The sequence below is a fragment of the Dipteris shenzhenensis genome, chromosome 1 (assembly GCF_047967505.1).
Source record: "Dipteris shenzhenensis isolate YYH24624 ecotype China chromosome 1, Dip_SZ_1.0, whole genome shotgun sequence".
In the NCBI taxonomy this organism is placed as follows: domain Eukaryota; kingdom Viridiplantae; phylum Streptophyta; class Polypodiopsida; order Gleicheniales; family Dipteridaceae; genus Dipteris; species Dipteris shenzhenensis.
Genome location: NC_141596.1, coordinates 38,660,525 through 38,686,807, shown reverse-complemented (window position 1 = coordinate 38,686,807; position 26,283 = coordinate 38,660,525). Strand labels below are relative to the sequence as shown.

Genomic DNA, 26,283 nt, shown 5'->3' with positions numbered 1-26,283 from the left:
AAAGTCATCGATATTGGACAATAAGACATTCTCTCTCTCTCTCTCTCTCTCTCTCTCTCTCACACACACACACACACACACACACACACACACACACACACACACACACAATGTGCACTTACACATGTATACAAACACTTGGAGCATGTGTGTAATTTTGTATGCATGTGATTTTAGTGTTGATGTGTGTCTATTTGTGTATACGTGTATTGATTTGTGTACATGTGTGCTTGCACATGCTTACATTTGCTAACTCTGACAGATATTGATTTGTCACATACATGTGCTAGCTCTATGTTAGACCTATCCATTTGTGACCTATGCACAACTATGGTATAATTGGGCATTACATATTTTCTTCCCATATTCTCATGTTTATACCCTTTACCCCCCCCCCCAAAAAAAAACAAATACAATCATGAACTCAACTCTCTCTCAATCTCTTACTCATTATTTCTTTATAATACACAATAAAATAACATACAAATGCCAAAACATACTCTGATTGGAGCGTAACATATGAAAATCAATATGTTACACATAAGTATGTCATTCACAAAAAAGATACGATATATCTACATAGAGATCTCTTAGCTACAAAGAGCTTCTCTCAATATGTTACACATAAGTACGTCATTCACAAAAAGATACGATATATCTACATAGAGATCTCTTAGCTACAAAGAGCTTCCCTCTACAGGATATCTATATAGAGCTCCCCTAATCAAAAGATGTATCTTGAGAGATGTTGATCATGTGTATACTGAACACTACCATCATCGCTCCCCTTAATGATGCTGTCTAATCGTTTATACCTATACAAGACATAAAAGTCAATGTAAGAATGAGAAATATTGAGCATAAGACTTTTATAATTGTACGTTCACAATATCTAACATGCCTTCATATATAAACAAAATAAGTCTAAAACTTCTTTTAGAAATTGAGATAATTACCAAAATGCGAGCGACAAAAAGTGAGCGAGCCCAAAAATCCAAGTGATACAAAACAATAAAAGATTTATAGATTCCCTCTTTGAGTGATAAAAAAATATGATTTATTTAAAAGTCCATATGTTTTCTCAATGCTATAAGGTTAAATATGCCTATAACTTTAAAGCCACTAACGCTAATTTCACATCACCTATAAGAGAGTTGGTATGTTTCATTGCAAAGTCATCATTGGTTTCAAAGACAAACCTCTAAGCAATCAAGTTCTCTCTTTTCACTAAGTGGGATGTTTCCAAGGACTCCTTGAATATATTATTTTTATTCCATGCATATGTAAATGCTTAGCATTTTTAACTCTATTGATTCTTGGAACAAAACCCATTTTTAAATGCTTAGCATTCTTAACTCTTTGGTACTACAAAAACATCCCTCCCCAATGATTCACTCTTACATCCCACTAATCCAATCCACAAATTCATATTTTCGTGCATGAAATTTTATTAGATGGTGCAAAAAGGCATGATAATCATCTCAATCATACCTTGCCATTTGATTTTAAATGTAATATGACCCCATTTGGACTTGCAAATCAAAAGTAATAGGGATGTGAATATGTCATCTTTTGGGCTAAAAACTAGGAGCGCATTAACATGCTTCTTGTTTTGGTCCAAAAGATGACATTTTCACATCCTTGTATCTTTGCAAGTTGTCAAAACTTGGTTGTTTGGTTCAAAAAATGAGCTTTTGACATCCCTGCATCTTTTGATTGTCAAATCCAAATGGCATAATGTTACATATCAAATCAAATGACATGCCTTTCTGCACCATCTATAAAAATTGTGTGAATCAAAATATGAAATTTATAAATTTTTGTGCAATTTGTTACATTAAATTTAAAGCAAGGTTTTCCATAATAGAGAGCGAGAATAGACTTTCTATTTTAGCAAAAAAATAGCCAAAATTTAACATCCTCTACCTTTTAATTGCACTTGGGGGCTCGGGGGGTCACTCTTCACAAACCCTTAAAGCATGTGCAAGCAAGCATGTGTTAAAAATTACCCCTAATCTTTCATTTTTATATTTTCTCATGTAATTGGTTAAACCCCTATACGCGCTTATATTTTTAATCTTAAAATTGTGGCACCCCTTCATAAATCTACATATATAAATTATATTAAGTTGCTATTTGATAAATCCCCTCATGCACATAAATGGCATGTAAGTCCCCCGTGCTATGTTACATGTGTATGAGTGACCCCTCGGGTAATTGCCAAACTGAAATGAGGTGACGTTAAAATAGTCCTTAAATTTGGACTACTCAATTTCAAGAAATGTGACACATAACCCCTCTTTTGAATACTTTTACTTCAAGCAATTATTTTATGAGACACTTGGATTCTTTCTTTGCTTGCTTGATTTTCCTAATGCTTTGACAAATTCTCGCTCACTTTTTCTTGCTTGCTCTATCGACTACCTCAAAAATTGACAACAAGAAGTATAGAACATCCGCTTAGAAAGAATGGTGGTATCTCGTAGATCAACTAATAGATGAGCGCTCACTGGAGCTCTCCATTGAAAGGGGTTTACAGATTAGTTATAAGAAGAATTGGACTAACAAGCTACAATACTTCTTTGAGGATGCCGATAATTTAAGATTCTTCTATGAGCTTTTGTTGGTTTTATAGTAGAAACATTTGTTCATTCATTTTGCTCGACTTTCCATTCTCTTTAGGTTGAGAAACTATTGTTAGGCATAAGCCCCAAGTTTGCATTTTGTAAATATGGATATTCCAAAACATGAAAAGTTGTCCTTAGTAACAATCAAAAGTACAGTCCAAATAACTTCATGTGGCTGGCAGTCCTAAAAATATGCTGCAAGAAACTTCTCTGTAGCTATATGTATAGACGTTTGTCTCGATTTTGATCAGATCTAAATACAATATTTCTTGTCTACAAGTTGGTCTCTTGTCTAAGCATTCTGCTATTCCACGTGAAGATCTCTTTTGGATTCTGAAGTGTATTTTGCTATCATGCTTATACAAACTCTATAATTTTGAAAGCTATTTTAGTATTATTCTACAATTTACAATAAGGATATTGGTTTCTCTTTAACACAAGCAATCATAGAGATTGGTTTGAGCTTTGCAACACTGCATTGATAAATTCCAATCAATCAGATTTTTATAGACAATACAAGCATAGACTCTAAATCAAGTGTGCATTGCTGTAGCATAATGCATGAATGAAGAAGATCAACCTCAATGTTGAAAACGATAATGGATGAGATCAAGAGCACGATAAAAAGTGAATGGCAAGAATGAAGATGAAGATTCAAATGAAGAGCAAGTAAGCGAAAAGAAGAAGAAGCGAAAAAAGAAAAAAGCAAAGAAATGCTCCAAGAAGAAGAAGAAGAAGAAGAAACTAGTAGAAAAAGAAATCACACAGAAGATCGATCTAGAAAAGATAATCATGAAGTCATTGAAAACTCTCGAAATTAGATGTAATTCAAGTCAAGATACAATTTTTTGTCGAATTTGCAATAAAATGGTAAACACATAATAGAAAATTATTGGTGTAATCTAAATTAGTGTGAGAGATTACTCTACACTTGGCGAATGCAAATCAACAAGCAAATCAATCAAGTAGCAATTCAAGATCAAAATCCATGATACAATGCAACTATTGTGGTGTGGATGGAGATAAACAAGGAGCCGATTGTGAATTATGGTGCAACATAATACAAAAAGGGGAATTCTGGTAATCAAATAAATAACAAAGCACCTCAGAATCAAACACAACAACAACTACCAACTTCAATCAATGCTGTTATAATGTAGAAAATTGAAGAGGAAAATTTAAAGTAGATACAAAGTGTTTTGACCCAGTTTTTAAGGATTTTGAATGATCAGAGTGTTCCATTAGAAATTTGCAATCCGCAGTTAGAATGTGATTGTTTAGCATGCATAGAAGTGGAAGATGTTTCAGATCAAGACAACACTACTCAACTCATGGTAATACTAGATCAAAGGGCAAGGATGCAATACAATGACAGAAGACAAAGACCATTAAACCACTTGGAAAAATCAGAATCTAGATTCAAATTAAAATCGAAGGTGAGGAGGAAATTCAAAATATTCAGAGCAAGAAGGAAATTCAAATCAGATCAAAATCGGAGGTAAGGAGAAAATTCAAAATATTCAAAGCAAGAAGGAATTGGTTACTTTAGATTATCCTCAAGTCATATTCAGAGTAAGAAGAAACTAGTTACTTCTGATTATCCTAATGTCAAATTTGGCAAGAATATAACTTTTCAACCAATTCCAAGAATCAAATAAAGCAAAAAGACAAAAAGAAAAATCAATAAGTCTACTAGATTATGACTTTAAGGATAACTTAAAGCTCATTTAAATATGTGACAAAATTAGAGTTTGAATTTTGTCTGCACATTTCGTAAACAATTGATTACCAAACCCATGGAGTTGACTACATCAACAACCAAAATGGAAAATCAGATAGTAATGTTTCTGCTAGAAGTTAAAGATCTGCATGTATATCATTCTCAAGTTGAGGATGTGGATTACAAAGTTCCAACTATTGATGTTCAATTTAGAGATTGACATATCAAGGTTTCTTCTTGATGGTAGATTAGGTGTTAATATACTTAAAGCTCAATTTATCTAGTATAGAATGTGCACCATTTCAAGTAAAAAAGGCAAATTGGAGAAGAATACAACCCCTGGATATTATACATAGATTGCAAATGGGAAGCCTTGCTTTTATTTTGGTGCAACAAATTGGACAAAAATTTATAAATTTCATATTCTAATGCATACAATTTTTTTAGATGGTGCAAAAAGCATTTTATTCATCTAAATCATGCCTTGTTATTTGACTTGATATGTAAGAGTATTCCATTTGGATTGACAATCAAAAGAAGCAGCAATATCAAAATCCTATTTTTTGAGCCATGACCAAATTTTGAGAACTTGCAAAGATATAGGTATGTGAAAATGTCATCTTTTGGGCCAAAACATGGAGCATGTTAACGCGCTCCTTGTTTTTGCCCAAAAGATGTCATTTTCACATCCCTGTATCTTTTGATTTACAAGTCCAAATGGGGTCATGTTATATATCGAATCAAATGGGAAGGCATGATTTAGATGATTATCGTGTCTTTTTGCACCATCTAGTAAAATTTTATGTGCCAAAATATGAATTTGTGGTGGTCAATTTGTTACACTAGTTGAATTAGTGGGATGTAACAGTGAATCAATGGGGAGGGATGCTTTTATAGTAACAAAGAAACATAGGTTTCTTTCCAAGAGTGAATAAAGTTAAAAAAGCTAAGCATTTACATATGCATGGAATGTAGACTAATCCATTCAAGGAGTCCTTGGAAACGCCCCACTTGTGTGGAAGGTTGCATTGATGGTGTCAATGATTATGGTGGAAAGAGAAAAGTTGATTGCAATAGGGTTTGTCTTTAATATAATCATGACTTGGCAATGAAACATAACATCTCTCTTATAGGTGATGTAAAATTAGTATTAGTGGCTATAAAGTTATATGTATATTTAACCTTCTCGCATTGGGGAAACATATGGAGGCTTTTGAATAATTTATATTTTTTTGCTACTCAAATAGGGGATCTATTAATCTTTTATTGTCTTATAGTGCTCGCTTTTTTTGTCTGTCGCTTTTTGGTAATCCTCACAAAAGATGGTTTAGACCAGTCTATTATGCTAGGTGTATGATGAACAAATCATACTATAATTATTTTGTCATGGAAAGAGAAGCTTTGGGTATGATACATTCTCTGATAAAATTTAGATATTATTTATTGAGCAACAAAGTCATTTTTCATGTTGATCATCAAGCACTTGTCTATTTGGAGGATAAACATAATTTATCTAGAAGGTTGGCCAGATGGATCTTTTTATTACGATAATTTGATTACTTGTAGATTATTTGAGTGGATTGGAATCATGCGAAGCAAGTGAAGGCATATATGATCAATTGCTGAAGCAACACTATTTTAGATCCACCCACTTAACTCAAAAAATTGGTATGATTAGATGTTGTTGATGATTTATTTCCATATTCTTTATCTAAAGACCCAAAAAGAACTTCTAAAATAGAAGGAAATCATTTTTGGTCATTGCAAGAGTTCTATACAAAAGAGGAATTCCAATAGATCATATGATCAAGCAATGCATGCCAAAAAGGATGCAATATTATTAGAAGCCCATCAAGGTGTTTCAATAGGACATTTCTCAGGTGATATTACTAGTAAGAAAACCATGCAAGATGGCTTATAATGGCCCACTATTTTAAGGATTCTTTCAACTTTGCAAAACGATTTCTACAATGTGAAAAAGATGGAGGGCCACTACAAGTAGATTGGATGCCTCATCAACCAAATTTTCCATTAGAACCATTTCAAAGATGGGGTCTTTATTTTGATGGAACAATCAAGCTGCCTGCAAAGTATGCTCATAATGGATATATTCTACTTGCTATTTATTACTATACTAAATGGGTGGAAGGAGTTGCACTGAGAGATAATAAATCCAACAACACTGCAAAGTTTTTGTATTAGAATATCTCGACCAGATTCGAATGCCCAATTGAGTTAGTCTCTGATGAAGGAGTCCATTTTCTCAACAAGGTGATTACATTAAAAAACTACCGCATATTATCCACTAGCAAATGAATAAGCAGAAAGATCAAACAAAATTCTACTCCGTATTCTGAGAAAGATAGTTGTAGAAAATAGATCGGATTAGGATCACAAATTGCATTTTGCACGATGGGCATTCTGAACAGCATTCAAAGTCACACAACGGGTATGATTCCATTCTCATTAGTCTATGGAATTGAAGCTATAGTGCCAATGGATTTTCTTGTGCTAAGTCTTCGCGTTGTTATTCAACGTAAAATACCACCTAAAAATTCTCTAGCAATAGCAGACAAAATTAAAAAACTAAAGCAATTGGAGCAAGACAACATTCAGAGCTCTTTGATCTCTAACATCATTTAGAAATGTAGATAGGCATGAAGATCGAATTCAAGCTCTTCAAAAAAGGTGATCTAATGATTATGTATAATTCAAAGTTGGGGCTGAGACCAGGTAATAGATGTCTTGGGTGAAGGTACATTCAGAATTGTAGATATGCATGGAATCATTTTTTACAAACATACGGTTTTAGATTAAAACTATATGTGGGACCACATCCTCTAATTCAGCAGAAAAAAATGATAATCGGTTCAGTTACAGAAGTGGGTTCATTTATTCTGAGTGCATCAATTGCCTATAACAGGTAGGTGTCCACATTTCCACTCTTTCATGTCAATTGTCACACTTCTCAAGCGACAATTTTAGCATGCAATCAATGGCTTCCATACAAACAGATGCTGCAAAAGCTCATCTCATTCCCACTCCTATATGATGCAATCCATGCACAGCCATGCCATCAACCGAACAGCTCACTTCTTCCCCTCTTTTAGATTTTTTAGACTCCAATGTGAGCATCAATCCTAGAGAGATGAAACGCCGTGGCCAAAGACATGATGTTTTCCTTCCAAAGATTTCAACTTTCACTTTGACATGGAGCTGTTCACCCATACGTATGTGGCTCAACAAAATCTGCTTGTTGGAATGTGTAGAGCTTCCTTGGCACGTGGAGAGGTACTATTCATGCTCTAGCCCAGTTCAAGCATCCTAGTTGCACTGATGGAGCAATCAACCCCCGTCTGTTTTTATCGGTTGAGTTAATATCTCAAGTTTTCAAGCTTCCATTAGCATCCAATCAGCAGTGGAAAAAATGTAGTGTGATGTTGTGATGAAGTAAAATTTGATCCACTTGAGAGTAATCAAACTTATTATATCATATGAAGAATGCAAAGAATCCTCAGAGACTCATGCAGCTAAATTGGTTTTTCGAAAGAGTTCTTTCGGAAAAAACAAATTATATGAGCAAAGAAAATTATGTCCTACTCCATGCAGCTAGAGCTGGCAAAAAAATCAATTGGAAAAGTTATCTTTATTCAGAATCATGGGGAAGGTGATGACGAAAGATAAAAGAAAATCACCCCAGAATTCAAGGTTAGCCCCAATCTTGCAAGCCTTGTTTCCTTTTCACAACAATGAGGAATCTCAGTAGACAACCCCTCTCAAAGCAACTGCAATAGCTCATAGCTCAGAGGATGAATCACCAACAGCAGACCCTCCATCATTATCCACAAAATTTCTCAGTGCAGGATATTCACGTAAAGAGGCAAGGGCTGCAGTAAACAAGTTACCACAACCACCTCAAATGCAGGAAATATGGTCTAACCTAATTTTAGATTCAACAGGAACAATGCAATGCAAACCCCATCTCAGGGAACTTCCAAGAAGATTACCAATTATGGATGAGGGGTCTCTACCATTCCCTTCACTTTCATCAGATCTTGCAAAATCTCACCCTCCTAACTAGAAGATCAAATTCAACAATGGAAGAAACTACTATTGGCAAAGCCATAGATGCATTGGCAACTTTACATTCTTTTGTATTGGAAAATGAGGTGACCAGAAAAGAAACAGACCAACAGATAAAGCAACAACAGTCATAAATTGAGTGGCTACAGAACTAGGTTAAGCACCTTGAAAGTACATTGGCAACACAATAGGCAAGTAACTAAAATGGTTCATAAGCTTACAGTAAAATCAAAATCATTTATATTTGATCGTAACTAAAATGGTTCATAAGCTTACAGTAAAATCAAAATCATTTATTTTGATCAAATTATGGCTGGAAGAGATGCAAATTTAGTTTTTCAGGTCCATTTGACAGTATAGCACAGGAAAACAGTACCGTGTAGGTAGAAAACATTTTATTATCAGAACAATTGACAGCCTTAGAGGTCAAACAACAACTCATTGATATGGTTGATGCATCAGAGAAAAAGTGTAAATAGCACTTTCATTAAAAATGTTGAGTGTGAAACAACAAGTCTAGGAACACATCAAAACCATATTACAGAAGATGCCACTAGACCTTTTAAAGTTTATGACGGAGAGCAAACTCAGTCCACTTATCAAAGTAGATAAACTCCATGTAGAACTACACCTCAAACTCACTCTATCTTCTCTTGGACACACTCTTGAATAAAAACAGTAGGATCCTGAGCAAAAACAAACCACAGACATTATTGCAAATACCTTGCAGGTTTTATAGCCTGATTGTGACAATAATTACAGATGCCACAACCATTTGATATGATACAACAGAGGCTGGACTGCCAAGTCATCCTACTGATCTTGCAGACACACCTTACAATGAGGCTTCGGAATAACCACCAACAAAAGGTCCCTTAGAAACATTTATTGCTATAGCTGAGAAATTATTGTTGGCAGTTCATTTTTATGGAGAAGGAATCTGAAGCCTTTGGATGAGTACATTTTCAATGTAACCACAAGTTTGAGCAAAGAGTACGTCATAAAGTTTAAAAAGAATGCTGGAGTTACGCTATTCTCTTCTTCAAATTTATATGGTTTATATTTGGCTTAATTATAGCTTGTTTTGTGACCTTAACAAACAACTTTCTGTTGTGTCATCTCCTTTCTTCCATTTTCCCTCATCTGTCTCTCACCTTCTTGTTTCATGCTCTTGTCATTTTACTATCGCTTTTACAAATTGTCTTAGATGCACCGAAAAACTGGAAAGGCCCAATTTAATGTAAGCACCTTGGAAAACATGGTAGTCTTAATCTGCTCAATATAAGGAATCACCCTATGAGTTTTTGACTCTTTTCCCTAAGCATGATTTACAATATCTACCACTAAAAAAGATAACTATGCTGCTCGAAAATAATGCCCATAATTAGTTTAATACAATTCATAACAGCGTACTGACTGCACATAGCTCACTCTCTGCCTCCCTAAATTTGGCAAACGTTTGCTTTTGTGCTTCAAGTGCCGAGCAGTATTGGATGCCATGAGTTCATCATATATCTGTTTTTTAGCACTACAGCAAACCAAATATTGGCTGCAGAGGACTTTCTGAATCGGCAGTATACATTGCGATCCTCCCCTCTGATCGGCGTTGTGACTCACATGTCAAATTGACATTCCAGCCAATAAAGCATAATGCTATCTTGTTGTGTCATATTCTACTTCTCAACTTTGCTCCTTGCATGACCTGGGATCTCAAGAGTCTCCTCATTACTTTGTTGGTTGCTGTGCGAGGAAATTCTGAGACAATTATCACTGAACTCACCTGCCAAGCTCAGGAAATTAGTAGGAAGTTGGGGGAAAAGAAGGTAAGCAAGACCATTGAATTTATATTTGGATCCTGAGTTCTTAAAAATGAAAGGGCCCATACATACCTTGAATAATGGATTTAATTGATTTTGTAAAGCTTTTGAGAAAATTCCCGTGAGATGATCAGCAGTAACATTGCGACCAGCATCACCAATTACAACAAAGATGACCAATCGCTCTGGGCCCCCACCGTGGGATGGGACTCCGACAGCCGCTGTCTCAATGATATGCTCATGGGCTTTGTTGCATACCCTCTCAAGTTCAACTGCACTTGTCTGAGAGCAATACATACATATTTATCAATTTGAACATTGGCGAAGGAACCATTTGTCATTGAAGCGTAGCTAATTGTTTTTCAAAGTAGTTGATATTGAGATAGAGTAGTTCCAAAAAACATAGAGCAATGCAAACCTTGATGCCTCCAAGATTCATAGTGTCATCACTTCGACCGTGTGATTGGTAGTAACCCCTAGCTGTTCGCTCAAATATATCTCCATGTCTTCGCAATTGCTGGCAACACAACCATTTAGAAAATTTCAAAACCTGTTCTCAAGTTGGACATTCAAATCTCTTTTCTTATCACAAAGCAATGCCAGAGCTTTCATCAAAGGAAAGAATAATATTTACTACATACCAGTCCTTTGTATATTGGCATGCCCTTGTAATATATAGCATCATGGTCTGCATTTAATAGGGTGTGCGAAGCTCCCATCATAGGCATCAAGGCAAGCTCTCCAATGCAGGCTTGATCTTCCGGCTAAAAAGAAGAAATTACTTTGTGACCCTCTCTCTCTCTCTCTCTCTCTCTCTCTCTCTCTCTCTCCCCAACCAAGTTGATACATGGGCCCACACAGACCAGAAAGAGCGACAGAGTCTACAATGAATGACACAGTCTTGGCAGGAATAATTAACTGACAGCATGTAGATCGGGTATGGAAGACTATCTAAAACAAAATGACAAAAACTCAGTTCAGCAGAGTATTCTGCAAAAGCTGGGTACAGATTCCAAAGAAATTTGATTTTCTGTAGGAACTTCATTTCATTTGTCAGGAAGAGCTGCCAAGGAAGTGTGAGATGCATCCTGCAGGAACACTCACTGCTCCACCATTTAACCGTCTTAGGGAGGGGTTGAGGGACCGACTATTACCTGAGGACCCACATGGTCAGGTTGTATGGCATCCTCATATGCTTTTCAAAAAAATTTCAAATAAAAGGGTTCCGGATCGCTTCTCTTTTTTAAACCTGGCTTTCCAAAACCATATGCCTAGATGAGTCCAAGAACATGCCCAAACTCATCCTCTGAAAACACAACATAGTGCAGTTTCAATCTCATGATGGTCACTCATAAGGTTGAAAACCATAAACTCCATACGCATAGCAAGGACTAGCTACAATGACATCGCCACTAACATCATCAGCGCCCAACAGTGGTTGTAGACCATAATATAAGCATATGCTCTCACACATACAAATCCACACACCCACACATACTTGAGCATCCATTTATACAAAGTCTTTGTACTGAGTTTCTGTTGGCAGTCCGGAGGTGAAGAGCAGACTCAGCCATGATGAAGGCCAGCACTAAAGGAGAAGGCTAATAAAAAAGTAGTCCAAAATCTCTTCATTCAAGCTAAAACTGCTTGTGAAGACTAAACGATTCATTTTAGTCTCTCCCAAATGAGCATCTAGATCTAGCTGATAGGGCAACACACCACTTAAGATAGAAAGAATTATCACAAAACCAGCAGGCGGCAAAACTTCACAAGGTGAAATTAATACGATAGAAGCATATACCTAGATGAGTCCAAAAAAATGCCCAAACTCATCCTCTAAAAACACAACATAGTGCAGTTTCAATCTCATGATAGTCACTCATAAGGTTGAAAACCATAAATTCCATCACGCATAGCTGGGACTAGCTACTATGACATCCCCACTGACATCATCAGCCCCCAACAGTGGGTGTAGACCATAGTATAAACATATACTCTTACACAAAGTCTTTGTACTAAGTTTCTATCGGCTTTCCAAAACCATATTCAAGTTGCCCATCTATTCTAGTTGATAGGTAGGACATCTTTTTTTTTGCAAAACGAACTTCAAAGTCTGGTCAGGCCAAGCCACTTTCTCTGGTCCCATGGCACTTGTTAGAGAAGAGATCCTTCCTCGGTCGATTTGACCAGTATGCAGAGTCTCGTCGTATGCAAGGCTGTGGGTCAATAGTGCATTGTTGCCTTGCATCCCGACCACTCTAATCCTCTGTCTACCATCATATCATATCGAGAGAGTGATCATTGGTGACATCTTTCTGCAATATTACCCTCCCCTATAGGGAACACAGGTCTATGTACCAGTAGGTGCAATGATAGTAACCGAGTTTAAGGGGGACTCCAGCTCGGGAGAATCCTTGCCAACGTGCTAGTAGGTCCTTGTGTACATGGCATGATCCCTCCAGCCAAGTCTCTAGAATGGCTATATCGATCCCCTTAATCTGTCATCTTACTCTTTGTAAGTGCAACACGGTTTTGATTCCTTCCTTCGCTGACCACTTCTTTTAAACATGGCCAAGCTTCAAGGAAGAGCCTAGGAGCTTGAGACTTGGATTGGGTATGGACGTTGTGAACCCATTTGGTCTCAAAAGCACCTCTTACAGTGTATGGCCAATGATATTGGTGAATTATAATCTTCCACGCTCTATGGCGATTAAGAAAGGACATGTTATGTTATTCCTTCTAATTCCAGAGAAAAATAAAGTAAAAAATCCTGATGTTTATTTAGAGCCTTTGATTGACGAGGTAGAGATACTTTGGAGAGGTATCGAGGTGCATGGTGTGAGCAGGCCTCCCTCATCACGAGACTTCAACTACAAAGCAGTCTTGATGTGGATGATGCATGACTTCCCAGGCTATGGCGAGTGTTCAAGTAAGCATTGCACTTTTAATTATGAGTAGGCAATCGATGTGGCACCCTAAATCCACCTTGAACTCTTAATTGCCTCTATTGTTCACGTCTCACTACATCGGGTTACGATGCATGTCCTGCTTGTGGTCCTTCACTAGTTGCCTCACAGGCAGACGCATTGAATAAGGTCATCTATGAGAATCACCATCGATTTCTCCCACTTGATCATCCTAGATATGTTGTAGTAAAAAGACTCCTTGCCCATAAATGGTGACATCCTCAATATGGTCACCCTCCAATGATAGGCTTGCCCGGGTTTGCTTGAACTAATCACACTTGGCACCTTGTGGGAGGTGAAGTCGACTATAAGCCCAACCAATGCTCAGTCCTAGATCCCTTTAGAGTATGCTCAACTTGTTTGTCCTCAAATGAAAAATATATTTTGGATGGTGGAGGTGTCAAGGATGCCGCCATCAGAGCTCCTCTGCTCAAATCCAAGAGGTCAGATTTTGGTATATATCTACTTCCAAAATAAACCAACCTACCTCAACCCAGTGTTGAAAGCACAGTTACGCTAAAACACGTTTTAGAGCCCAGCCAGGCCTAAAACGCCGTTTCAAGGAAGCTTGGATCCTGAAATGCGTTTCAAGGTCTGAAACGGTTCAGGACCCTGAAACGGCTGGCTGAAATGTTTCAGCCAGCCTGAAACGCATTTCAAGGCACAGAAACGGCCCGTTTCAGACAACAAAGCGTTTAGGGTCTCCAAATGTTGTGAAAATCCGCCGCAAGCCCGATTTTGGTCGTTTTGATTTCGATTTTGGCCTCCTGTGCAATGTTTCACTCCTTTCACTCCTTCAGCCTCATACTCTCTCCATCCTCAAGGTTTTCCACTGACAAGTAGGCTGTAGGCTGTAGCATTCTAAATGTGTGTGTTCTCATCTCAAAACCCCCTTGCTGACGTGGCGTTTCCCCGTTTCAACCCTCCTAGAAATCCCGAAGCATTTTTGTTTCCGTTTCCGTTTCCGTTTCCCCTAACTATGGTTGAAAGAACCTGAAAAAGACGGTAGGCGAGCAGAAACGAGGGGATTTCAAAAAATGGAAAATGCCAGAAGGAAGGGGAGGAGGAGAAAAGGAAATGAGGGATGACGAGGCCACAAAAGACGACAAGGGAAAGGGAAGTACTGGGCTGATTGTCTGCTGGCTTTCTGGGGAGGCTGCCCTTGTGCTGCGTAAAAGAGAGAATACAGGGTGGGGAAGTTGGGGAGGCCCTGAGAGACGAAGAAAGAGTGGAAGAGGGGGGGGGCAAAACCCCTTGGTACAGCAGCATATCCACAAAGGGAAAGGACAGGTAGAGGCAGGTGATGGAAGAAGCCCGTGCCTCAAGGGACTGAAGGAGGTGGAAACCAGGTTCGGAATCCCTTGAGAAGGTAGAGCTAGAGGGTGCATAGAACCAGCAGGAAAAAGGAGAAGAAAAGCCCGTGAGTATGCCGGGACGAGTTCATGGCTGAGAGAGGGAAGGAGGCAGAAGAAGAGGGCAAGGGCAGAGCTGTCACTGAGGGGAGGGCAGAAAAGGGGTGGCCATATCTGCGAACAGTTGTACCTTGTGGGGAAGCCAATAGCTTGTGAATGTACCTGCAAAGAGTCTCGATTCACTTCAAAGTTGCTAAAAAACATGCAAGGTTATATTTATTGAACGAGAACACAAACAATTCTTTATCATTAGTAGATTCAGCATTGATGGGTTGATGATACTCAAGAAAACTAAAACAAAAAACAAGTGATCTGCTTGATTGCCTCAACATAGAAAGATGAGGATGTCTCCAAAAACGCCTTTAAGGATCAGCAGCTTACATAAGGATGTGCTTCCTCATTTAGAATTACAAAACTTGTGGTCATACTGGGGGTGCTGAAGGCACCCAGAGCTTGTGGTTGTAACAGGCTTCCGTGGAGAAATGTTGATCCCAACTCTGTGCCACCACAAGCTTCTATGACTGGCTTGTAAAAACCCCTTGCACTGAGCCACAAGTCATCATCAACATTTGATGCTTCACCTGTGGAGGAGAAGAGCCTGAATCATAGCAGAATACAAATATAGTCACATGTCCATACATAATAAGATGACCACAGGCAAGTTCTTAAAATATAAGCATGCTGCATATAACTCAAATTCATGTAATTCTATGTAGAACTTTCTCTGCTGACAAAGATACGCGCATTTCCATCAATCTGTCCTGCAACATAGCCTAAACTATTTCTACAGCTTGCATACAAACCATACTTGTTTCTTTTTAAAGCGCTAAGTCCAAGATCGTTTGGATACAAAGTTGTAAAAACTTGATACCTGATTTTTGACCAGTCAAGGCCCTCCATGCAGCTTGATTTCCTCCAAGTTTTTACAATGGTTGGTACAGTACCTAACACAGTAGCACCAGCGTCCTACAAAAAGACATCACAATCAAGGACACGTCATTTAACCTTCCATAAGCCAAACGCCTGTGCAAAATAAAACCTCATGCCACACCAAAACACAAATTCTTTGGTATATTGACATTATGCTACAACTGCAATGCCTGCCTGTACAAATTCACCAAATCCTTGATGAAGAGGCGAACCATTGTAGATGCCAATCGTTGCTCCATTCAAAAGAGAGGCATAAATCAAAAATGGTCCCACCATCCATCCAAGGTTTGTTGGCCAGACAAATACATCTCCGTTTCTTATGTCCAAGTGTGCCCAAGCCTCAGCTCCAAGTCTTAATGGCTGCAAGTGTGAATACGGCACAGCCTTTGGTTCCCCTTCACATAGAAGGAGATTTAAGTAACCACCTGCTATAAATCGAGCATGCTGCACTGTAATTGATCGGATGATACCATAATACTCACCAGAAGTTCCTGAAGAAAACAGAATGTTGGTGTATGCCTCTATCGGTTGCCGTTTAGCCTGGTAATCCCATGGTCTGCCATGTGACCAACTCTCGCAAGTTAGAAAGTATGATGATGCACATCAGCAAGACGTCAAAAGGGAGCAGATCACATGTCTCAGCCTACCATCCAAAAATGTCACAAATATGCTTCTTTAACAATACATACCTATGGTCTCACAAACCCATGAATGGCCTCTCACATTCCAGATTTCTTTGGATCCGGATACGACACATGGACAGCCGGGATTTGTTTGTCGCAGTTTGCTACTTCCCCCCGGAGACCTCCCACTTTGCCAGAGATATTCGAGGTGATGATGAGACATCCCCATTTGCTGTCCATCATTGACTTTTCTAGCCGCGGAGAAGTCCTTCTAGTGGGGGACTCCAACGCGAGGACCAGGGCCCGTCAGGTACCACTTCTTGACTTCAGAGATGATTCCACTCTACTGCCAGATGTTGACCTTGAGGAGGCAGGTATGCTACGGGTTTCGGCTGATAGGCGAGGTCCATTCTCATCTTATGGGCAGGCCCTATTAGACCTCGACAGGATACATGATCTCATTATCTACAATGGTCTTGACAGATGGCCCGCTTCAGGTGGTTTCACATGCTTTCCACATGGGGGGGGCTCTAGTGTTGTTGATTACATCATGGGATCCCCTATCTTCACATCTACATCATGGGATCCCCTGTCTTCACATCTCGCATTACTGACTTCACTGTAGCACCTCGCCCCCAGGGGCTGATCATACATACCTTTTCTTTCGCATCTCCACCTCCCTTCGCACTGCACCTTCCACCCCACTCAGTGCTTACTCCACCTACCACGATATACGCTTTGATCGGGATCACTCACCTTCTTACTCCGGCCATCTGTACATACTTCTCGCTTATATTTACTTCATATCCCTTTTAGAGGATTGTGTTGCCCTTGTCACCCGCTCACTACACAAGGCTGCCATTCATGCTTTTCCCCACAGCACCCGCTCCACCTGCCCACCACCCCCTAGAACCGTACCCTGTAATAGTTGGTACGAGGATGAGTGTAAGGCCCTACGCCGTCAACTCAGATTCGAAACCCAAAAACAGTCTTCCAAGCGCACCAGATACACTACGTGAATATTGTAGACTGGTACGAAGGAAGAAACTAGACTTCGTTCATCGGAACGAGGAGGAGCTACTGAACATTTTGTTTAGTAACAACTCTAAGGACTTCTGGCGGAGATTTCTAGAAGGACGGTCCCCTCCGCCACTCATTGACACCCAGATTTGGTTTGATTATGCATGCACACTTTATGACATCCCAAATCAGCCAGTCCCTAACCTCTCACACATGCCTCGTCCCACATCCTGCACCCTCTTCACTAGAGGAGGGGTAAAGGATGCCGTAATGAAACTTCATAATGGCCGAGTGAAGGATCATGAGGGGCTATGCACTTAGTTCATTGCATATGGGATTAACCTCCTAGCCCCGATCTTAACAAAGCTTTTTAATGAAGCAGTTTGTTTGAAATTTTCCACACACTTGGACCATTAACACTATCTCACCCATCCACAAGGCAGGGGATCTCATGAGCTCGGAGAACTACAGGACCGTTATGATTGGACATGTCATGTCTAAGATTTATGCATCAATACTTGACTCCAAGGTTAGCAAACTTGCAGAGTGTCAAGGACTTAGAGCAGCAGGATAGGCCGGATTTCGGCGTGATCATGGAACCATGGACCACATTCTCACGCTCAGATGTATCATCGAGGAGGCGAGGTCACGGAAGCAGAGGGTTTATTGTTGCTTTGTGGATTTCCGCAAGGTTCGGAGAGCCCGCCTCATACGATGCCTATAGGACTTGGGTTATAACCAGGAGATCATTTGGGCTGTCATGGCACTTTACGAGAGAGTTTCTGGCAGAGTTCGGGCAGGATCCGGGTGGACAGACGAGATCATGAGTACCATCAGGGTCAAACAAGGGTGTCCTTTGTCGCCTACCTTGTTTGGCCTCTACATTGACGAGCTTGAGACAGTGATGTAGACACAAGGGCGTGTAGGTTGCTCTCTTGCGGGCACGTTGATCTAGATTTTGCTCTATGCAAATGACGTGGCTCTCTTGTCTTCTTCAGCAGAGGGGCTTCAGACACACCTAGACTCTCATGATTTGAAGGTTAACCTGGGTAAAACCAAGGTCATGATCTTCAATACATCTCGAGCCATAATGCGTCAGGAGCAGTTCACATTTGCGGGGTCATTTGTTGAGATAGTTTCATCATACACTTATGGACTGAGCTTCACTATGAGACCCGCGATGTAGGCACGCTTGAGTAGAGGGTATGCCTCATTGGCCAGAGTAGAGAGGCAGTGCTTCCGCTCGCACTTTCAGGATCCATGCACCAAGGGGTTGCTTTTTGACTCCTTGGCTCGCCCAGTGGGGATGTACGGCAACCCTTGTTGGGGACCAGACTTGTCGGATATAGAGTGGGCCTGTGTGGAGCGGCTACAAGTTCTCATGTTATCACAGATGATTCGTGGTAAGTCATCCGTTCCTCACCAAATCATTCAGGCTGAGTTTGTCACCCCCTTTACAACTAGATGCTGCATTTCAGGTCATCACATATCTGTACCGAGTTAGGGAATATGGGGATTATACCTCGGGGCGTAGCAGGCTACCATGGATAGCTCTATCCTCTTCTATGGCACTTGCAATAGGAGGAGATCAGAGGTGCTGGTATGCACGTACAGAGAGATGGTTTGAGCGACTGGGGCTCCACATGGATAGACTACCTCCCTTCCAGTGTAGCATGGATGCTCCGTTTTCTCCCCTCTTATCACACAAGGTCAACCACGTTATCCGTGAGGATCTACTACAGCTACACACTTTTCGGACCTAGTTGGGACAGAGTGAACTCCCAGTGAAGCTTAGCTTCTACAGACCAGGATACACACAGAGTCACCTACCCCACTCGCTGAGGATCTCTCTTGGGCAGTTCCAGGTCTCTTCACACAGACTTCGCATCAAGAGCGACAAAGCAGAGCGACTACCCAGGGAGCGGCGCATATGCACATTGTGTGACATACAGGAGGTTGAGACAGAGGAGCATTTCATCATCTTCATGTGTCCTGTGTACTATGAGATCCGAGGACGTTTCCACTGCCTCTTTAGGGATAGTTATGGGATTTCAGCCTGTTTCCTCTCCTACCCAGACCAGCAGTGTTTGGCAAGTTTCATTCATGAGGCACTTAGACACCGCGAGAGGATACTCCAAGCACGGCGACAGGAGCAGCCTTCTTCCTCGGTTGATCCCTCTCAGAGCTCTATCACGGAGTTCTTTCAGCTAGATCACATGGATCCCAACGAGACGAGGCCTCGACATGACCGTGACCCGGAGCCCGTGACCTGACAGCTCAAACAGAGAGTCGACACAGATCACACTTGGAGACATCCCCTCCTTGTTTAGAGTCGGAGCCCGACCGACGGGGGTCACAGTAGCCTTGGTTAGACACAGAGCTATGACCAGGAGACGTGCTAGGACCGCACCTCTGAGTGGCCGACAACACTCTATTGCCGACTTCATGCCTCCACTGCCTCATCCATCCTGATATCTTGCTGTTGCCGAGGATGATGATGATATTGATGATGATGCTGAGATTGATATATAGTCGACCATCGACATGACTATGTTGTACTTGGGACTTAGTATTGCCATTCTGCATTTTTGCATTTTGCATTGGTATGGATGCTCGTTTAGTAGCTCCACTACCACAACTTGTTGTATCAGGATTTTCACAGTCTCGTAGACCCATCCGTCTTCCGAAGACTTTAATAAACTTTCTTTCTTCCTCTCTCTCTCTCTCTCTCTCTCTCTCTCTCTCTCTCTCTCTGGGTATCTGATCCAGCAAGGCCGATTGCTAATTCCCTCCTGGAAAAGGGAATGGAATCATCCTCTTATCTTATAGTAGAAGAGATACATGAAGATCAAAGGTCCTTAGCCTAAATCTTATGCGAGTCACATATAAGCATATTCTCTAGTCTAGAGGGATAGTCCCTTGACTGTCTGAAGCCTCAGTCTATGCGATGAAACTTTGAGCTAGCCCACCAATGCATGTGACAATTGGATCTGAAAAAATCAAGTCTCTATATGAAAACATCCAGTGACCTTGAGGAAAGTGGTCTGTCTAAAACTTGCACTTTGTGGGAAGTGTACTTGATGATGGGATGCCATGTGTGTCCCTGCGGTCAATTTTCTTGTTAGCCAGAGCAAATGAATCCATGACCTCTTGGGATTAAAACTGATTATATTATAATTAGTTTGTTAGTCAGGGAGCAAATGAATCCATTGATTTGTGACCTCTTCGGATACAAAACTAACTATATTATGATTTCATAAACGATGTTTACGACATATATGAGGGACTTTAAGTCAGCAGAAGACTATTGCAATTTGAAAAGACAAAGGAGGTTTTTTTGGGATAAAAACTTACTATTTTGAAAACACTGCTAAATTGGGACAATTTTCAACACCCAAATTACATAGACAACAAACAACTTACTAAATTTAGCCAAAAGCTTCTAAAAATAGAATTTAGCAAGGGAGTCTCTGACCCAAGATACCATAAGAATAGTGATGGCCAGCCAGAATTGAATTCTGACGTGTAGTCCCAAACATATCAGACGTTAAAGAAGGCTGAAAATTTGTAGAAATCCACACATGAGGTGTCATTTGACCAGACTCCCACACAAAGCTATGGATGCAACACAAGATGATGACTGGTACAAAGGGCAATCATTGGCTGGAGTTTTGGAGGATAACTGCCACAGATCTTCCTGACAAAGAGAGAGGAATTAGAGAATTAAAACATAGAAAATGCTGGATAAGCTATGGCATGAACCAGGAGAACGAGAATGGTATTTTACAGGAAAGAGATCAATCCTATGCTGAAATATTAGAGAAAAGATTGCCTAAGAGAAGATAAAAGAGACACAGAATGAGGACCAGCTCACATGATCTAGAATTGGAAAGCGGTAAGGTGGAAAAAACCAAAGCTCCCACGAGAAGACAGAATGTGCAAGATATGCCTAGTAGGTGAAGTAGAAAGTGACGTACACTCCGCTGTCGAGCTTCTATGCACATTAGGGAGAAACACAGTATTGATGCCATTTCATTCAACAACCTACAAGACCTTTTTGATCAACCAGCCAAACAGCTAGGATCATCTTTGAAGGGGGTTTTGGGTCATTGACACAAAAGCTTGGACATGGCATACAAGCTAGCCAGACAAGTACCAATCTCATAGACAGTCCTAGAACTTTTAACAGCTATTCTCAGAGTTTTATCAGCAGTCCTTGTGGATTATTGGATCTGTCCCATAGATCCTGTTGGGTCCCTAGTGGAATTAATAAAAGTCATATCATATCATGTCAACCCTCTCTCTCTCTCTCTCTCTCTCTCTCTCTCTCTCTCTTTGTTATTCTTTCCCGCTTCTCTAAATCTGCCACATCCCCCTTTCTAGACCCTAGATACTACAAGATCCAAGGGAAATATCACTGTCTATTCACCCACCAATACATGGATACAAAGATATGGGGAGAGTCATTGATTATCCAGACCAAAGATGCGCTGCACTATTCGTGTACGAGGTTACTCGACTCAGGCTAGACTCATGAGACTTGCTGTGGGATTTGGCCTAGAAGTAGGAGATCACACACTCTTCACAGAAGAAGCAGTCAAGAGACATCGAAACCGTGACCTGCTTTCCAGACAAGCCAGTTAGCACAAGACTGAACACAGGCCCTGCGAGCACCCGCCCCGTCTGAGGTACCATCATTGCCGCATCTCGACGTCAGGCAGCATCACAAAGCCCAAAGTACACCCTACCAAGCGAAGTCAAGGACGCCAGCAACAGATCTCCAACATGTTTCAGAACCCAATCATGCCTAAACAGAGCCCAGAGTACTCACAACAGACAGATGAGAGGTGGGATGGACAACTATCATGTTGATTTCAGTTCTTTGGTCTTGCAGGCTTTTTTGACCTTCGGTGACATTAATAAACCTTTTTTCCTTTCTTTCTCCCTACCCTATCCTCTCATAAGTCTGCCTGCTTCTCTCTCTATGTGTGCGTTTTTGTGTGTGCGTGCATGGTTTTTGTACACTCCCACTACATTTCTCCGTTAGAGAATAGGGTGGAGGTCCCATTGTGGGCTCTTTCTCCATGAAGAAGAATCTATGATCTCCTACTGTTGAGGGCCACGTCAACCTTGGGCCTCATCAGCATAAACCTCATGTACAAAGAGTGCCGTATGCATACTTGTCGGAAGAGTCAATGGTCTGACTCATCTTCTATATCCATGAGCAAATGGGAAATGTATTGCTCCCAAATCTTGTAGTATTTGGGTGGCCAACCATGATGGTCCTATACTTGCAATCATGGGATACCTTGGCTTGTGGATTGGAATGATGATGTTAGTGGTCCATGAGATGGGAAAGCCTTCGCAAAAGGCCTCATTAAAGAGGTTTACAAGATTGGAGCTCTATCCCCATAAACCATGGGTCAAGAACTCTCATGAATCTTGGCCTTACCATTATGATGGCTTTTTTATAGTGAGCCATGTGAAGAGTGTGAAACTAGTGGGGCAGGGAATGCCTCCAAGTTGGGCATGGACTGGTTGGGGACATCATAGAGTATGTCAGTGTAGGGCTTCCAACGACTAAGGTCCTGAAGTAGGACATTACAGACCTCCTTTCCAAGCGTTCATCTAACTTTCATTTAAAATTCGGTCTGTATAGAGTACTTAAGATTTCCACACAAGGAACTGTTGTTTCTTGCATCGCACTAAGCATCGGTACTCTTTCCCAATCTGGTCCTTATGCGGATGTCCCCAAAAGGGCCAGCGGTGCCTAAAGGTTCTGCAATTGTCATCACCTCACATGTCCAGTGTCCACTGCACATGTGTGCTGAAGCAAGAGATGACCCTAAGGGTCATAATCGTAAGCATGAACCTCACTTTAGGAGTCATTTCTTGGTGTTTGCGATCTCAGCTATATGTGTCCATGGCATTGGCATCCCCTCCCAAAGAAGAGGGTAGTGCTGTCTCCAGAGATGGCAAGAGAAGACAAGGGAACTTTAAACGTTGTCGCACAATCCAATTCTTATTAGAAACACACACACACACACACACCACACACAGACACACACACACACACACACACACACACATAAATAGATCGAGGGAGAAGGGAACTTTAAACTCCCACAAATAGTTGAGCATCTATTTATACAACGGTCTTCGTACTGAGTTTCTGACAGCACTCCGGAGATGAAGGACAAACTCAGCCTTGACAAAGGCGAGCACTAACAGAGAAGGCTAATAAAAAAGTAGTCCACATTCTCTTCAAGATATCACTGTTTGTGAAGACTATACGATTTTAGCTTCTTCCAAACAAGCAGTCTAGGCAAAACATGCTTAGACGACCCAGTAGATAGGGCAACACACCACTTAAGACAGAAGGAATTTTACACAATATCAGCAAGCCACAACATGACAAAACTTCACAAGGTGAACTTTGCATGTCTGCTAATATGGCAAGAACATATATCTAGATGAATCCAGGAACATGCCCAAACTCATCCTCTAAAAACACAACACAGTGTGCAGTTTCAATCTAATGACTCACACTCAGAAGATTGAAAACCTTAAACTCCATCACACATAGCAGGGACTAGCTACTATGACTTGCACATCATTTCTTGTATACATTCCTCTGTACACTGCAAAATACACATTCCTTGCACAGCATCACTGTTGTACAAAAAAACTATCTTGTGATGAGCAGCTCTCCCTTAGAACTGCCACTCGCTTGAGCATAGGAAAAAACACCAACCCTTTATACTTTAGAGGCCCTTGTTACAATGGAACGATAGTTGACTTGCATAACTGTGGTGATCGAAACTAATTACATGTAAAATTTTATCACAAACCGCACCACACCACACCACTGCACAGGTTGGATAAAGGGAGATGATCAAACAAACATACCTGCTCAGATGACCTGCTGAGCTTAGAAACCAATCCCATGACATATCACCATTCCTTAACTTTACCCCTAGGCTCTTGCCGTTCGCGGGTAAGACAATGGCCAGTGGGGATTGAGCCTCAACAATGCGGCTGCCATAAGACCAAATAGATTTCCAGAGTCAGTCTCACTTTACTTTTGAAAATCAGAAATACATTTTCGTTTTTCGTTTGAAGACAGATTTAGTGGCCAGAACTCCACCTGTACAGAGGGAGGATCTTCCCAGCTCTGTAAATGTAATCCTGGACATACGCACATGTGCAAAATGAGAGTCATCTCATTCCTGGAATACTCTTGACGAATATTCTGTAATTAAACGTTTACAATTATTACGATAAGATTGTCAGATTTACCTGAGTGAAAATAGCATCTGCCTTTGAGACTTTCAGCCGTGTAGCTATCTCTTGAGAAACAAAACTGTCAGCAATTGATACGACGACATAGCCTGCTAATACGATTGCGAGGTAAATGACGATGCTATTGGTGTTCATAGGCATGTCTATAGCGATGGCAGCCCCCTTCTTAAATCCCGTTGTGTCAAGTGCGTTTGCAACCCGACTGCTCCAGAAAGTAAGGGAATGAATCACTCCACATGGAACGGAAGCACCCCAAAAGTTTGAAACTTCAAAATTGCATTCAGCAGAAAAGTGAAGGCTTTACGCTGGCTTACTTTACAATTGCACGAAGTTCCCCATATGTCATACTCTCTAGAGAGCTTTGACCTTCGGTCCTAGAAATTATGGCCTTGCTAAGGTCGGTCTTTCCTTGACGTGGTTTCGGCAAGAGACAGCATTCAGCAGCATTCAAGACAGCTCCAGGAAGCCAAGTCCCGCCTGGTCGTGACTTATCAGCAGTACTAAAAATGCACGAGGGTGGCACATCAAAGTGGAGGCTGAGCTCGTCCAGAACAAGAGACCAATAAACCTGCAGAGATCACAAATTCTTAGCATCGTTCGAACTTCGAAGTAGATCTTCCTTTAATGCTTTAAGGAATAACTGTTTTTGGGCAAGGCCAAGTAGGCCGCCTTACCGAAAAATCTGCGAAGACTACAACAACGCGTACAAACTCACGTCTGGGTGTTCCGCGGAAAATTTCTGAAAAGCAGGGTAGCTCTCGATCGGATTGTAGTATGAAGGACCTAGAAGCTCCTTTCCGCGAGCCTCCATCAGTCGCCCGAGATTCGTTTCCCGTGCTAGTTCCCTGATCAGAGAAATGTCCATCAAGTCAACGCCAATCCAAACATTCCCATTGATGGAAGCCGCGACCATTCAATCGATCAAGAGGAAAGGACGAGCAGGATGGGAGAAAATAGCTACTCACATGGTGGGAAACCAAGCAAGAGGGGGTCCATTGCTCTGGCTGTTCCAATTGTTGTAAATCGAATGATAGACGAGGCGATGAAGTGCGTGTGGCTGCTTAGGATTGAGCAGCTCCTTGGACACAAGGCGCCATGTAGCAGCAGGAGACTGGCCAACCTCGGCAAGGACTTCCTGGAGCTGCCTGTAGAAGATCTGAGAGTCGAGCGACGAGAGGCCAACTTGGAGAAGATCCTCGACTGTCAAAGTCTCCACGGACATCTTGCGAGTTTGCAGAAATGCAAATTATCTATCTATCTAACTTGATGATGAGCAAGAAGCTTTGTAAGATGCAGTGATCATGCTCTCTAAACAAAACAAAACTTGATGAGATGAGCAACACGGTTTGTGCACTTTGGAGGAAGATGCAGTGATCTTGTAGCTTGCCTTTGCAAACTTCAAGAAGCCAAAAATTGACAGTTTGGATTGCAAAATTGTAGACAATTGCAATAATTGAGGCTCATAACATTAGACATATGCTTCTCTCACTATAGCATCATGACATAGCTGATCGTCATGACATATGCTTCTCTCCTCAGAGGATCTACACGATGCAACTCTCCCCCTCCCCCCCCCCAGGACATTGTTTGAGAGACAGTGAGTTGGTGGACAAGGAGGAGCTAGCTGCCTAGTCGAACATGTAGAAGTCTATGACATGTCCCTGTGTCTGGTCTCATGCACCAAGCCTGCCTAGCACGAGGGATTGCTATCCATGGCTTGCCACGTCTCACATGCGTTGAGGATTGCCATCGGGAAACTACACGTCTCATCCCACCAATTAAG

At 41.0% G+C, this 26,283-nt stretch overlaps 1 protein-coding gene across 2 annotated transcripts; it reads right to left on the bottom strand.

The window, feature by feature from the left end:
• Positions 1-9,792: 9,792 nt before the first annotated feature.
• On the bottom strand, positions 9,793-25,986 carry AAE18 (acyl-activating enzyme 18). 2 transcript variants are annotated; one of them, XM_087374689.1, is made up of 15 exons: positions 25,842-25,978; positions 25,466-25,806; positions 25,216-25,345; positions 24,815-25,068; positions 24,498-24,702; positions 24,346-24,386; positions 24,108-24,236; positions 16,038-16,111; positions 15,730-15,950; positions 15,497-15,591; positions 15,007-15,223; positions 10,889-11,011; positions 10,666-10,764; positions 10,320-10,529; positions 9,793-10,210 (listed from the first exon to the last, which is right to left on the bottom strand). In XM_087374689.1, exons 2-15 carry the CDS (start codon positions 25,720-25,722, stop codon positions 10,097-10,099), a joined length of 2,169 nt encoding a protein of 722 aa, XP_087230815.1. In that variant the 5' UTR covers positions 25,723-25,806; positions 25,842-25,978; the 3' UTR covers positions 9,793-10,096. The 2 variants fall into 2 exon arrangements, with proteins under 2 accessions (XP_087230815.1, XP_087230806.1); XM_087374680.1 differs by having other exon boundaries at positions 25,466-25,986.
• Positions 25,987-26,283: the final 297 nt, after the last annotated feature.

Excerpts from the sequence above, each read along its gene's own strand:
- AAE18 (XM_087374680.1), bottom strand. The coding sequence starts at position 25,722 with ATGTCCGTGGAGACTTTGACAGTCGAGGATCTTCTCCAAGTTGGCCTC. Across the intron at positions 15,592-15,729 it reads GATTTGGTGAATTTGTACAG|GACGCTGGTGCTACTGTGTT; the intron begins GCAGGCATTGCA and ends GTCTTTTTGTAG. Across the intron at positions 11,012-15,006 it reads ATGAGGAAGCACATCCTTAT|CCGGAAGATCAAGCCTGCAT; the intron begins GTAAGCTGCTGA and ends TCTTCTTTTTAG.